Here is a 13,544-nt window from a genome sequence, read left to right as displayed (position 1 = left end):
TATTAGCCAATGATAGTAAAATTATTCTATAATAGTTATTTTAGTTATTGTATAGTGTCGGCAACTCTTTGTATTAATAGGCAATAAATATAAGTGTATACAACATACACACAAAGGCCTCATACAGTGTAACACGATATGATAGTAATCATGTGTACGGGGAAGTATCGATCGCTATTCCAGTGGAATGGAGTCGTGTATCTTATTTTTCTTTGTTCATTCTTTGAATCGCGTTTAAGATTTTATTGGAACAAGTTTATGTTCATTGTGCTACGACAGAGGTCCGTTTTATTTGATGTCTTCAGGTTAATTTAATTAAGCTTAACTTTGCAAGCGTTTCACTTAGAGCTTTGGCACTTGTAGTCAAATATAAGAGTGTTTTTACATAAAATGTTCATTGCGAAATTGAGCAGTGATAATAAAGGTTACCATTTAACTAAAAACGATGACTTGTATTCACCAATGAAATGAAATTGACATAGCTAAATAGTATGAAAGAAAACATTAGTTTAATTTCTTTATGTATGTAAAGATATAAAGAAGCAATTCGTAGCGCGTTACATTTTGTAGCAACAGAGTAGACTTAAGAGATTTGACATAGTGCGCTACGTCCGTAGCAATGATCGTAGCCAACGCCGTAGCACTGCTTTTATCTGTATTACTACAATATTTTGAAGAACATACAATATTACAATTGTCTTCAATTTTATGCTACGACATGAATCTTAACAAGTACTTATTTTCTCTTATTATATTTTCATAAAATAATAGTCTTACATGCGTATAAGTTTATAAGTTCGAATGTTACTATACTTTGATTTATTTGGTGTTATTTTGAATTGGCAAAACTACCAAGTAACGGAATAAAGTGGAAAGAGTACATAAAAAATGTCTAGTAATTGACGAACTTATTCACGAACAACGGCTAATAAGTAAAAAAAACAGTCTACTAATAAGCCTGCGTGTATACAATTTCGTTGCTAAAATATTTTTGTACAAATTGACAAACATATTGTAATTATTGCTAACTGGGGCGTAATCCAGAGCAGTTCGTTTCAATTTGAGTGCGTTTTATAAATTATACGCTTGTATGACTGTTATTTCAGTTACGACTCAAAGTAAAATATGTTGTTCAGCGTAGCGTGAGCGTAAACGAACTTCTATAGTACCTATTTATAACCTTTTGTAAAAGTCGAGTATTTACGAATGTAGATTCATATTTCCACTATGTTAAGAATAACTTCCAAAGTTCAGATTCAAGGTTTGTTATTTTAGAGTTAAATATATGAATAAAATTATCGAGACGGCTTGTTAGCATTTTTAGACATTATTAGTTAGAATCCTTTGGCGCGAATGGCGCGCTTTCGTTGCCAAGTTAAGTATCAAATTGATTAGTGAGGAGACATAAACCTTGTTATTTTAATAAGGCTTGTGTTGCGCCGATACACCGGCACAGTGTCGGATTTTCTTCCTAACAGTATGTATTAGACTGATGCTAAGACTGAAATTATTCAGGAAATTCTGAAATTATTTCAACCGCATAAGCCAAAACATTTACACCTTTTTACGTGATAACTAAAAGAGAGTTTAAAAATAAAACGCTTCCAATTTTAAATGATTGGAGTTTAATTGAAATGAGCTCAATAATATCAATGAAATTAATTATAAACTCTCTTTGTATCGTTATTACTCGTCGTATTTATTCGTCAGGCATATAAATTAGCTTTCGTAGATATATTTCAATATAGCTTTATAAAGATATTTTGACAATTAATTTTATTTCTTACTTTATTTATTTCTCATCCAATTATTTTCAATAAATATATTTTTTATTATTAATTATACGTTCAAATAAAATCGTCGTAATTAATCAAGTATTCGCCGATTATATAATGTTAAAATCTATCTATTAAATGTATTTTTTTACATGATATTCACCGACTAATACAGTACACATATAGTACTAGTAGTACTAGACTATTGCCTGGTCACCCCTCACTCAGGGTAGGCTCCAAGCCCGTCAGTGGGGACATATGGTGAGCTGATGATGATGATATGGCAAATTATTAAATTAAATAAATACATTAGTTCTATAAACTACGTCTTAATTATCCTGCTATTTACTTTTATATATTTACATAATGTATTTCTTGTCCACAGATTACGCTATTTACTCAGACAATTAAATAGAGGTGAAATACCCGCGGAAACACTACAAAAGAACCTTCAATACGCCGCCAAAGTTCTCGAAGCAGTCTACATAGATGAGACCAAGTATGTACATAGGTGTATTGATTTTGTTTGATGTGTTATTTCTTTACCAAGGGAACAGAAGTCTATTACATAAATTTCATGTTATTTTTACAGGAACATATTGTATTCTCTTTCCTTTTCTTAACTGAGATGTCAATATGTTTCGTGTTTTAGAAGTGGAAGTGGAAATACTCGATGAAGCGTAAATTGATTTGTACACTTTTTACTTCTACATGTTTATTTACCGTTCCAAGAGATGTTTTCCAAGAAATCTTTAATTGGAACACCTATTTCTCTTGTTTCATAATTTAATATTTAATATAGAACATTTTCATATGTCATTTATGTTTTCTTTTGTCTTCTGTTCCTTTGTTTTTTAAATTAAAATTGTTCTATTTATTTGTTGTATTAGAATTATTAATTAACAATGAATAATATGTATTCATGTTATTCCAGAAAACAATTGACAATAATTTTGACAGTTTTAATGATCTGATGGCTATCATTAAAACTGTCAAAATTGTTGTCAATTTGCGTAATATTTATGACTTTACTAGCATTAGCAATGAAATAAGAAATTCTTTCATTATCTTTGTGTTTCAGATATGCAGATTACGTCGGATGTTTTATTGTATTTTATTTAAGTTTGATTGAGCTCTATATGTTTTGTGTACATGCTTTTGTTGCTTTCCATCGATATTATTTCAAACTCTATTATGTTCATACGATGTTGGAGTATTTTAAAGTACAAAAATTTAAAGATAAATTGTAATTTAAAAATATATAATTCGTAGAGAATAATATAGACACGGATTTTTGCTGTGTTTTCACGCAATCAATAAAGAAATATATGTCTGATTAATCTCTGTTGAGCAAAAATAATAAAAGCGGCATGATGTACCATTCTTTTTTCGAAGAAATTACGACCAATTTCAACCTCCAGTATGCTGATTTTAAACGAAAAATTGTCTTAAGAATATCGTTGTTAGAAATTATTATGAAAATAGAGTGTATTTTAAAGTTAAATAGAACCCCCATGTTGTGAGTTTCCACTGTCCAAAAACGCTATAAATAAAACATATTTTCAAGCCTCTTGGTCGCTTTGATAACAAAGAGATAAGAATATATGTCTCACAGCTGCCTCGGAAACGAATACGCATGGTTATACAGAAATTGTTAAGACAATGTTAAAGCTAATAAAATTTCCCTTTTTTCACATCCAACCATGAATGCTTCTGATTTATATGAAACACTCAAAACTTTATAAGCTCCTTATGTTCGTACTCAAACCCTAGTCTTCCGCAGCCTTTACTTTTATGTAGCACTTTGGTTATTTGATTATAGTCGTAAATACGGCATTGTTTTCTTTTTTTATTATGAAAATAAAAAAAAATCGTATAATAGTAATTTCATTGTGGAACAAACTCAATTGGTTTATGTTTGCAAGCTAGCGGTTTCCAATAAACGGTAGAAATTGATACGTTACAGGATTCTTGTAAACGTATTTTTATTGATCCTTACAAAATACGGAAGTTAATTAACATACCAATAATTTTGCAATAATAAACAAACCCATATCATTATATTCGTCAATTTCACAACCATAATGTACTTCTAAAAGTCAACTGTTTTATTCATGAAAAAGTTCTCGTTTTTTAAAAACCCTAAAAATATAATACTTTATACAGTTTACATTTAACATTTGTAGTTTATATGCGACCTTTTTAGCTGTCGCCCGCGACTTCCTCCGCGCGGAATGAAAAAAAAACTTAATTAGCAGCCTGTGTGTAGACTGTTGTTCCAGACTACGTTTTCAACGTTTTGGAGATACCTTTTAACAAACATATATCTATACTATTCAAACTTTCGTCAGACATCATCATAAACTTATATTCGTCCGGCGCTACCACCTGACAAACATACGTGTTTTAGCCGTTTATCCAATATATACGTCCAAACTTTCGAATTTTTTATATTACTTATATTCTGAACAAATGAAAGCGCGCTATCGTATATTATAATGTTAACTATCTAAAATAACGAATGCTATGTCGAGGAAGATTTAGATTACAAGCAACAAATCTTACGAGGTAGCTATTTATCAAGAGCGGCGCATGTTCGGACTGGGGAGGTATAAATTGTGCCGTTCCCAACGACTTGCATTAACCATTTATTTCCCTTATAGCCTTAAGCAGGTGAAATGTAGATTTACTTAATTCGTTTTACATTCCAGAACGAATCAATGGAAATCGCTAAATTAGGATATATGTAGAGCATAGTCTGGAAGAACATTAACTAGCAAATTTTTTTATTTCCACGAGGACAGAGTTGTGGATGACACCTAATTTTATAAAACAATGTGGTGTACTTATTTATTTATGTATTTATATATCATTATTACATATACATACATATATTTCTATATAGAGCGTCGGTGGCTAGGGGGTCCAGCACTTGACTTTCAATCTGCAGGGGTTCGGATCACGCCATATACAAATGTGGTTTTCGATTTCCGATTTACAAATGTACATTTATGCGGTTGCGTATGTCTATGGGCAGCGGTCGCTTAGCTGTTTCGGCGATTTCAGGTGGCCGCTCGCTCGTTTGCCACCTTCTGATATAAAAAAACATGTTTTTTTGCAATGCATTAATTTAAATAATAACGAAATAAAAACTTAATTTCAAAACCAATGGAAAAATTTTATTCTTAATAAAATATTTGATCGCTTTGAAATTCTAGAAGATCGATTGAAAAAGCATTTCTGATGCAACTCCTAAACAATAGTTCATTTTAAATGTACATTTTATTTCACAAAACAATGGGCGTGCGAACAATATAGAATGAATTTACTCTATTTATTCCATCGTTTTGTTTCTCTACACTCTTTCGATTGTGAAAAGTACCGTACATTTTTAAATAACTTCCCATTTAAATAATTTAAACGTACAATTTTGAACAAAAGTTTATTACATTTGTATCAAAATATTTATATACACTTAAATTGAATATTATTTATTGAGATAGCAAAGTTTATTTTTTTATTATGCTAATGTTTTTTGCGTTGCCTAAATATTATTGTAAGTTTTTGGACATAAAATAAGAATGATTTTTGCTATTGAATCACTTTAATTTTTTAAATTAATTTTACGATTATTCAGAAGATAAAGTTAGAAAGTTTAAGCATCTATTACAGATCTAAAATACCTAACATAATAGGACCCCGATATAATAAAGTCTACTGTTATATTTCTTACAAAGTCCAAATTGCACATTTCAAAATTGAAATTATCTTTTCAAGTATGAACAGTTCGCTAACATACAAATTTCGCTTTATTTGTGTTCTTTTAATATTCATCTCACGCGTTGGACTGAATTTACGTGTGATCTCGCAGCGACTAACAATTTTACAACATGATATGATATACGCTCGACACGGGGACGCATTTGCATGAGAATATACGTTTTGCATTCGCCTACCTGCATTTCAATTAACTTTCTATTTTGTAATGTAAATTAAATATGCCTTCCGTGACAAATACTAAATATTTCTATAAATGTAGTTATTTCCACATTTTTTTTAATATTTGTTTAAGTTTTTTTCAAAGTTTAGATAGGTGTATGTTTGTTAGAAGGTACATCCAGAACGGCTTAACGAATCTCGGTGGCATACATGTAGAACATATTCTGGAAAAACAGTTAGGCTACTAATTAAATATTATTTTAATCCCGCGGATGAAATCGTAAGCAACAGCTAGTATTAATTAACGCAATATTTCTGTATAAATTAATGAAACATACTTTACAATGTCCATACATAGCCAAGTGTCTAGTAGGTCGCCATGAATTTGGATCCTTTACCCAAAAAATAGGGTGGGTTCCGAATCTATCAGTGTGGATGTATGTAAACTGACGACGAACCCACAGGGGTAGCTACTAATTTGGGAATTTCTACCTCAATATATAAGACTAGGCACTTTAAAGATAATATAGACGGGATTGATAGTGGACTTCCCAATCTTTTATACAACGTGTCCCAAAATTCAACGGTAAGCCGGTACCGGTGTATAGCCAGGTCGATATGTATGTTACTTTGGTAGGTAATACAAAAAACATTGCAGGAATATGTACAAATTTGTAGTCATAGTGTCTAATCATATGGTGCAGGGTCATATGATCAATCAATCATGAGAAAATTGAAAATAATGTCTTTTGAACAAAAGTTGGATTTTTTGTATTTTTTCCGTGTAGTTATCGACCTGGTATATACCAGTACCAGCTTATCGTTGAATTTTGGGACATGCTGTATATGCTAAGCATCCAATTAATTTAGATAATCTCTGAGCATCGTACATTATGTCCCTGTTATATGGTTATCTTGAAAGCACTACGAGCAATTAGATCCCACGTATTAATCAATTTAGCTAATGCATTAAGTCCTTCATTGTGCGGGCAAGCGATGCGCGTGGGATTTTACTATTCAATATGTTGTATAAACTATAATAACATATTGTAATCTAAAGTTAATGAAGTACAATAAGAAAATAAAATCTTATAAATATTAGAAATTCGAATGTTTGGATGGATTGACACACACACATACTAATAATTTAGTTGTTTTTTTAATCCCGCATGGACGGAGTCGCAGACGACAGCTAGTTTATATTATAAGTTAAAATTCTATGAATCAGTCTCAATTCTTAAAAAACTGTCGCCCGCAACTTTGACCGCACGGAATTAAAAAAATATATATCTTACTAATATTATAAATGCGAATGTTTTGATGGATAGATTGATGAATGGATGGATGTTTGAAAGCATCTCCAGAACAGCTGAACGGATCTCGATGAAATTTGGCATACATATAGTACATAGTCTGAAAGAACACATAGGCTACTTTTTTTTTATCTGCGCGTGCAAAATCGCGGGCGACAGCTAGTTTTCTTATATATAAAATACTTGTGTCACAATTTTCGTTCCCATACTCTTCCGAAACGACTTGACCGATTCTCGTGAAATTTTGCGAGCATATTGAGTAGGTCTGAGAATCGGCCAACATCTATTTTTAATCCCGCGCGGACAGCTAGTAATATTTATAATTAGTAGAATGTCGTTTACACTATCTCATTTCCACAAAAACAAAAGAATTATTACACAATATATCGTTATCATAAATTTCCCCAGAGTATTAAATAGTAGTATTGAAAGTATTAGTTGAGGACATAAGCATTATGTTTGGGTGTCATAACTGTTCGCAATGTATTGTTACTCAATGGCCGTTCTACACAATAACACACCGAGTAATGATCCATTTGTACCCTGACGCACATGTTTTGCTCGTAATTGCTAGACCCTTATTAACTTTAGCTTAACAACCTATGAATATACTCGTTTTATATAAAACTAGCCGTCGCCGTAGCTTATGTGTTCTTCCAGACTATGTTCTACATCTGCGCCAAATTTCATTAAGATTCGTTGAGCCGTCCGGAGATATTGTCTCAAACATCCATCCATCTAAACATCATCAACCTGCCATTATCCCTATGGATGGTCGGCACAATATGTACTACTCCTCCATACATCTCTAACAGCGGTCATATCTGAATCTACCCTCTTCCTACGCATATTCTGTTACACACAATCCATCCATACTTTCTTTGGTCATATTCTATCTTTGTAGCCATCCACATTCAATCACATTACTTTTTGGTTACATCATCATCAACCCTCCGCATAACGTGACCAAACCACGCTAACATTTTACTCCTCAATTTCTAGATCTCTGGCTTAACATCTATCCATCTAAACATTCTCATTAATAATATTAGTAATATTATTTCGTTGATTGAACTCATACGCCGTGATTAGTGAAGTTGTGACGTAATATTGAAGATTCCTGTATTTTCTACTAGTAGATGTGAGACTACAAAACATCCGAAGATTTAAGATATCGCTTCGTTCGTTTAAATTGTACTATTTAGAACTTTGTTATGAAGTGAACTAATTAAAGCTGGCTTTTTCAATTAAAAACATCTGGAATAACAACGCTAAGAAATTAAAAAAAAAGATTCTTCTTGAACATTCTTATCTCTAATTAATTTGATTTTACGCTTTCTTTGATGAAGCGAGCACATTTTTGTAGTTTTATTTATACTGCACTAGCTTTTGCCGGCGACTCCGTTCACGCGGAATAAAAAAACATACTCTATATATTCTTCCAGACTATGTTCTATATGTATACCAAATTTTATCCAGATCCGTTCAGCCGTTCTAGAGATACCTTCAAAGAAAAATTTATCCATCCACCCATATAAACATTCGCATTTATAATACTGTATACAGTAAGAAGTAAGATTTATGAATTTGAATTGTTTTATTTTTTTCAAAGTTTTAATATTTTTGTATAATAGTTTTATCCAAACCAATACATAAGTTAACTAAGAGTGTAGCATAAAATATTTCTCTAGCTCGAGTTACGAACAGAATTTTGTTCCAACATTTATTCTAAAAATAACTTCCATTGTGTTTACTTCGATAGAATTTTATATAGAATAAAAATGTGCCTACATTTTTACAGTTAGATTTTTTTCTTTTTAAAACATATAAAAATATTATCGAATACTAAAAAAGTAATAATAAAAAGTTAGCAACTGTTTTTAAATATTTATCTAAGGTTTAATTTTCTTACTCAACATTTTCCAACTTCGTAATTACTTTTACTGAGTAAACAACTGATTCGCTAATGGTCCAATCTAATGGACAAGTTTAACAATCCATCAGAAAATAAATATTCCAACTATGAATAAAGAAGACATTCTCTAAAGTAATTATTTTTAAAACCACTCCTTTGTGTTTTTGTTTTATTATTTTAAACTAGCTGTCGCCTTCGACTCTGTCCGCGCGAAAGAAGATTAATAAACATCCTATGCATTTTTCCAAACTATATTCTATGTATTTGGAAAATTTCAGCAAAATCAGTTGAGCCATTATGGAGATACCTTCAAAGAAACATCCATTCATCTAAACATTCGCAGTTATAATATTCGTAAGATTAGTTTATTAACTACCTTTGATATTAAAAAAATGTACTCGTATCTTGATGCTGCTTGAGAAATTATTATTTCCCTTAAAGCTTCAAAGGAATTTTTATTAAAGAAATATAAATATACCAACGAATAGTATTATAAAATGGCTCGATATTTCGATCCCTCAGATAACTAGAATAACGTTTTATACGTTTATACAAACCTTTTGATAAACAGGGACATGTTTCACTATCATTTTGATCCCGATATCTTTGTGCGTATAAAAATATCTTCAAAAATACGTGTAATTCGTAGAATTCAGAACATCTTACTAATGTCTATAGGATGATGACAAATAGTGCTCGATTCTGCGAATCTTCAATTTATGCAATTGATTTTGAACATCCCCTATATGATAATATAGTCATCTCACTAATTCTCTATGAACAAAAAGGGATAACGATATGTTTTTTCTACTAGTACAGTATGTTATTAGAACCGCCCTACGCTAAGATAACTGTTTATTTAATGAATTAATTATATTTTTTTCTGTAGAAAAACAACTAGCAAATTCTTACTATGATTAGTTTCAAGAAAATTTATTTATATATTTTCATATAAGATTACATTTACCAGAACAAAGTTATTAAATAAAGCGTTGTACATAATCTTGTTACAGTTAACCTCACCGATACAAATGTACACGGAACCTTTATCACAATTAGACCCCCGATATTAATCCATTTAGCTAAGGACTTGGATCTTAATATTGTATAGCAAATTGTACCAAATGCTTTCGACCGTAATGTTCTCAATATATTGAATTAACGTAATTACATCTTACTAATATTATAAATGCGAAAGTTTGTATGGATGGATTGATTTTTGTAAGAAGGTATCTCCTAAACGCCTCGACGGATCATGATGAAATTTAGCACAGATATAGAAAATACTCTGGAGGAACACATAGGCTAATTAAGTTTTTTTTTAATTCAATGCGGACAGATTTGCGGGACAGACAGTAGCTTATAATGATGTTATATGAATATAGTACATAATTCGAAGTCATAGAGACAATTTTACGACCACACTTCAAACTTATTATTAACTAATAAAACTTCAAAGTTATTATGGTTCGGTTTTTAACAGAAATAGTAAATGTATTCATGCAAAATTCGTTTACAATAAGCAATAATAACATAGTCTATCACAATAATACTCATCATCATCTCCAGGTTTTTACCTTCATAACGAATACAACAACATAACTCTCGCCCGTGACCCTGAGGGGTAGGCAGAGACCACCGATCTCCAATTCGCGTGATCATAAAACATCTCTTTCGCTCCTTCTACAGTCTACATATAGAACAAATGTTATATTTCACTCAGATTAAATCCCTTTTCTATTTTATATGTGAACAAAGTTTTATACAAACTATCATTCTATTTTATTAAAATATGCAAAGTTTGTGTATGAATGAAAATGCAAAACTACTACATTTAGTATCAACATATAACCACGTCCAATTTTCATAAAGCTAACAAAACTAAATGAAAATTTACATCTAAATTTTAAATGATATTATTTTGTTGCTACGACGTAGCATCGTTACTACGAAAACGAAGAAATTTTTTTAACCCTCTACAGAGATGTTTATTATTTCTTATTTACTTTCTATAAAATGGAATCTAAAGCCGTATAATTCATGTTTGCTATCTATTAATTAATTTGCTAATTAAACCTAAGAATAGCGTGCACTCGAGTAAGATATTTTATTTTATCTTTCACACGAAGCTAATCATCTAATTTTCCCTACTTTAATTTCAAACTAGTTTAATAATTCATGCAACAATGTGCTTTTTATTTAGTTATATATTTCACTACAATTGCATTATTCAGTTGAACGGGTTTTAAATTTACTTAATCGAAGTTTGAAAATAAAATTCTTAAATGGTTTAACGTAAAATAAGTCTTGAATAAAAGAATAACTTTAATTAAAGGTTATTTTAACAATAGCACATAGTTTTAAAGCAATAAAGTAACAAAACTGGGATTATAGTGGCGTGGTCCAGAATTAAACACAGTTCAAGTATGTATGTTATTTAAAATCACTACTAACTATAAACCTTTAAAATTACAAAAATAAATACTCCAACATTGATATTGATTTATTTGTGCTCTTAGTTTTTTTGAAATAATTCATTGCAGTCATTTTCTAGATCTAGCGATCTAGGCAAAATGGAATGGAATAGGTTAGCACGCGATGGTGCTCCGCGCCGCTAGCTATGATCTCTAACGCAGGGATAGGAGAGGCGCCGAGCAGCCGCGAGCGCAGCCGACCCTGCACATGCGACGACTCCGTACTCCGTGCTGGACGAGATGCTCAGTTGACAAACCGAACGAAAGCGAAGCAAAGTTAATACCGTTACAACGCCGCCAATGGCCAAGTAGTCGCCTCCCTTCTGTCCAATCTGTGCGATTAGGTCGTTCTGTTCTGTTAAAGCTTCAGTTAACTGTACTCCGATTTCCTGATCTCCTGGTAGTTTAGATTCTGTCCTTTCACTTCTTTCGTCTATACGATGATCTGATACTTTAGATTTGTTTGTAGTGTCTGTTATTTTGTTTGTTTGTACCAGTTTGGAGCTTTGATAAAATCACCTGGTACGGATATAAACAGGAAATTTCACTTCCAAAGTAACTATTTTGAGAAAAAGTTTATATAAAATACATTTATTTCTTTTGCATTTTAATCTTCATTGAGGTGTGATGATATTATAATGAAAATAAACTTTTTCTCAAAGAAATTACTGAAATTAGCAAGTTCCTTTGTATATTTAGATTACTTTGACTTGTGTGACGTGACGTCTACAACTTCTTGTAATCAATCGATTTCTATAATCTATCCACTGACTGTTGGCATGATATTTCTGGAGTCTTGTTCATGAATTTTTAAGTTTAGCTTTTCACATCGTTTATAATTTAATAAACATTTTTTTGGCTCTTTTCTTTGTCACCATAATTTTGGTTGCACAATATTGTTAAGTTAAAAACTTCATGCTTCATTTTACTGAGATGAATGATGGTTTCTCCGATTAAAATTATTTTTTTTTACTTTTAAGTTTGTATCAATTGCCTGATTATAGCTGCCTGTTGCTTCGTGTAATAAATTCGAAAGCGAAGCGTCAATATCCCAATGGTTTACGAACATCGCATCGTGGGTTCGAATCCATTCGACTATTGTCGTGATCCTATCAACCAACATTTGAATAGGCAACCGATTGTTGGTTGTGTACCCTGGCTGTAACCCTGTTTGTGCCCCTGTCTTTTCCCCTGTCTGTGAAACTGACTGCGTGTTTCATTTTAGACCTGCAGTGGCGCGCCAGCAGTCGGCGCCGACCCTCGTGTTTAGGTGTGTCGATGTTACCATGTATTACAACTTTTATTGCCACTTGAATTATATTGAACTTCTTTTTTAAAATGGCAACTTTCTTCGAAAAATTTTTATATCAATTCTTGGAAAGCTTAAAAAGTAAAAGAGATTATTAACTGATGGACCATCCAGTGGTCCATCAGTTCATAAAATCACAATTGTAATTTAAAAGATATTATTGCAAGACTCAAGACCAAGAACAAGATCAAAAATTAGAAAATATTCAAGATGTCAAATTATATAATTTTAATCACAAATTGTAGTCTAGTTGCTATTCCAAACATATAATTTACAAAAACATTTAATTTTCATTCAATTCTCTTTATTAATATTATTTATGTGTTTCCTACAGCGACGCGGTTTTTCATCTCTTGTTTTATTCAAGTGGCAATAAAAAATAACCTAACAGCATCCTTAACGAGGCTCGCTTGTGTCGTGTATTCTGTGAAAATAAACGTTGCTCTCCATTGTATGCTTTGATTAAATATTTGTTAGCGTTAATAACAAATTAACGAGACTCTTTCAAAATAATGTTCGGTATTTCACGAAACTTATGTTATTAATATACATATAAAAAGCAAGATTCTGGTATAATTCGCCAAAATAGTGATGATATACTTTGATATCGTTTCATCATCATCATCATCAGAATAAATTCATCCACTGCGGGACGTAGGCCTTCCCCTTCGATTGCCACAATACTCGGTCCTATGCCGCCCGCATCCAGTGCACTCTCGCAACCTTAACCAGGTCATCGTCGGTCCATCGTGCGGGAGCCCTACCGATATCGTTTACTTGTGTGATAATAATTACGTTAAGGATGAATTACTAAATATT

General features: G+C 31.6%; 1 protein-coding gene across 1 annotated transcript in view; it reads left to right on the top strand.

Annotated features, from left to right (window-relative positions):
- Pde1c (Phosphodiesterase 1c) overlaps positions 1-13,544 on the top strand; it is a 98,596-nt gene that overhangs the window by 72,381 nt on the left and 12,671 nt on the right. Inside the window, exon 3 of the mRNA XM_013312870.1 lies at positions 2,161-2,274. Within this exon, the coding sequence (XP_013168324.1) occupies positions 2,161-2,274 (114 nt within the window). The remainder of the gene's footprint in view (positions 1-2,160; positions 2,275-13,544) is intronic.

This window comes from Papilio xuthus, unplaced genomic scaffold (assembly GCF_000836235.2).
Source record: "Papilio xuthus unplaced genomic scaffold, Pxut_1.1 DF827597.1, whole genome shotgun sequence".
Taxonomy (NCBI): domain Eukaryota; kingdom Metazoa; phylum Arthropoda; class Insecta; order Lepidoptera; family Papilionidae; genus Papilio; species Papilio xuthus.
The sequence above is the reverse complement of the archived record's forward strand: the minus strand, read 5'-3'. Positions and strand labels throughout refer to the sequence as shown.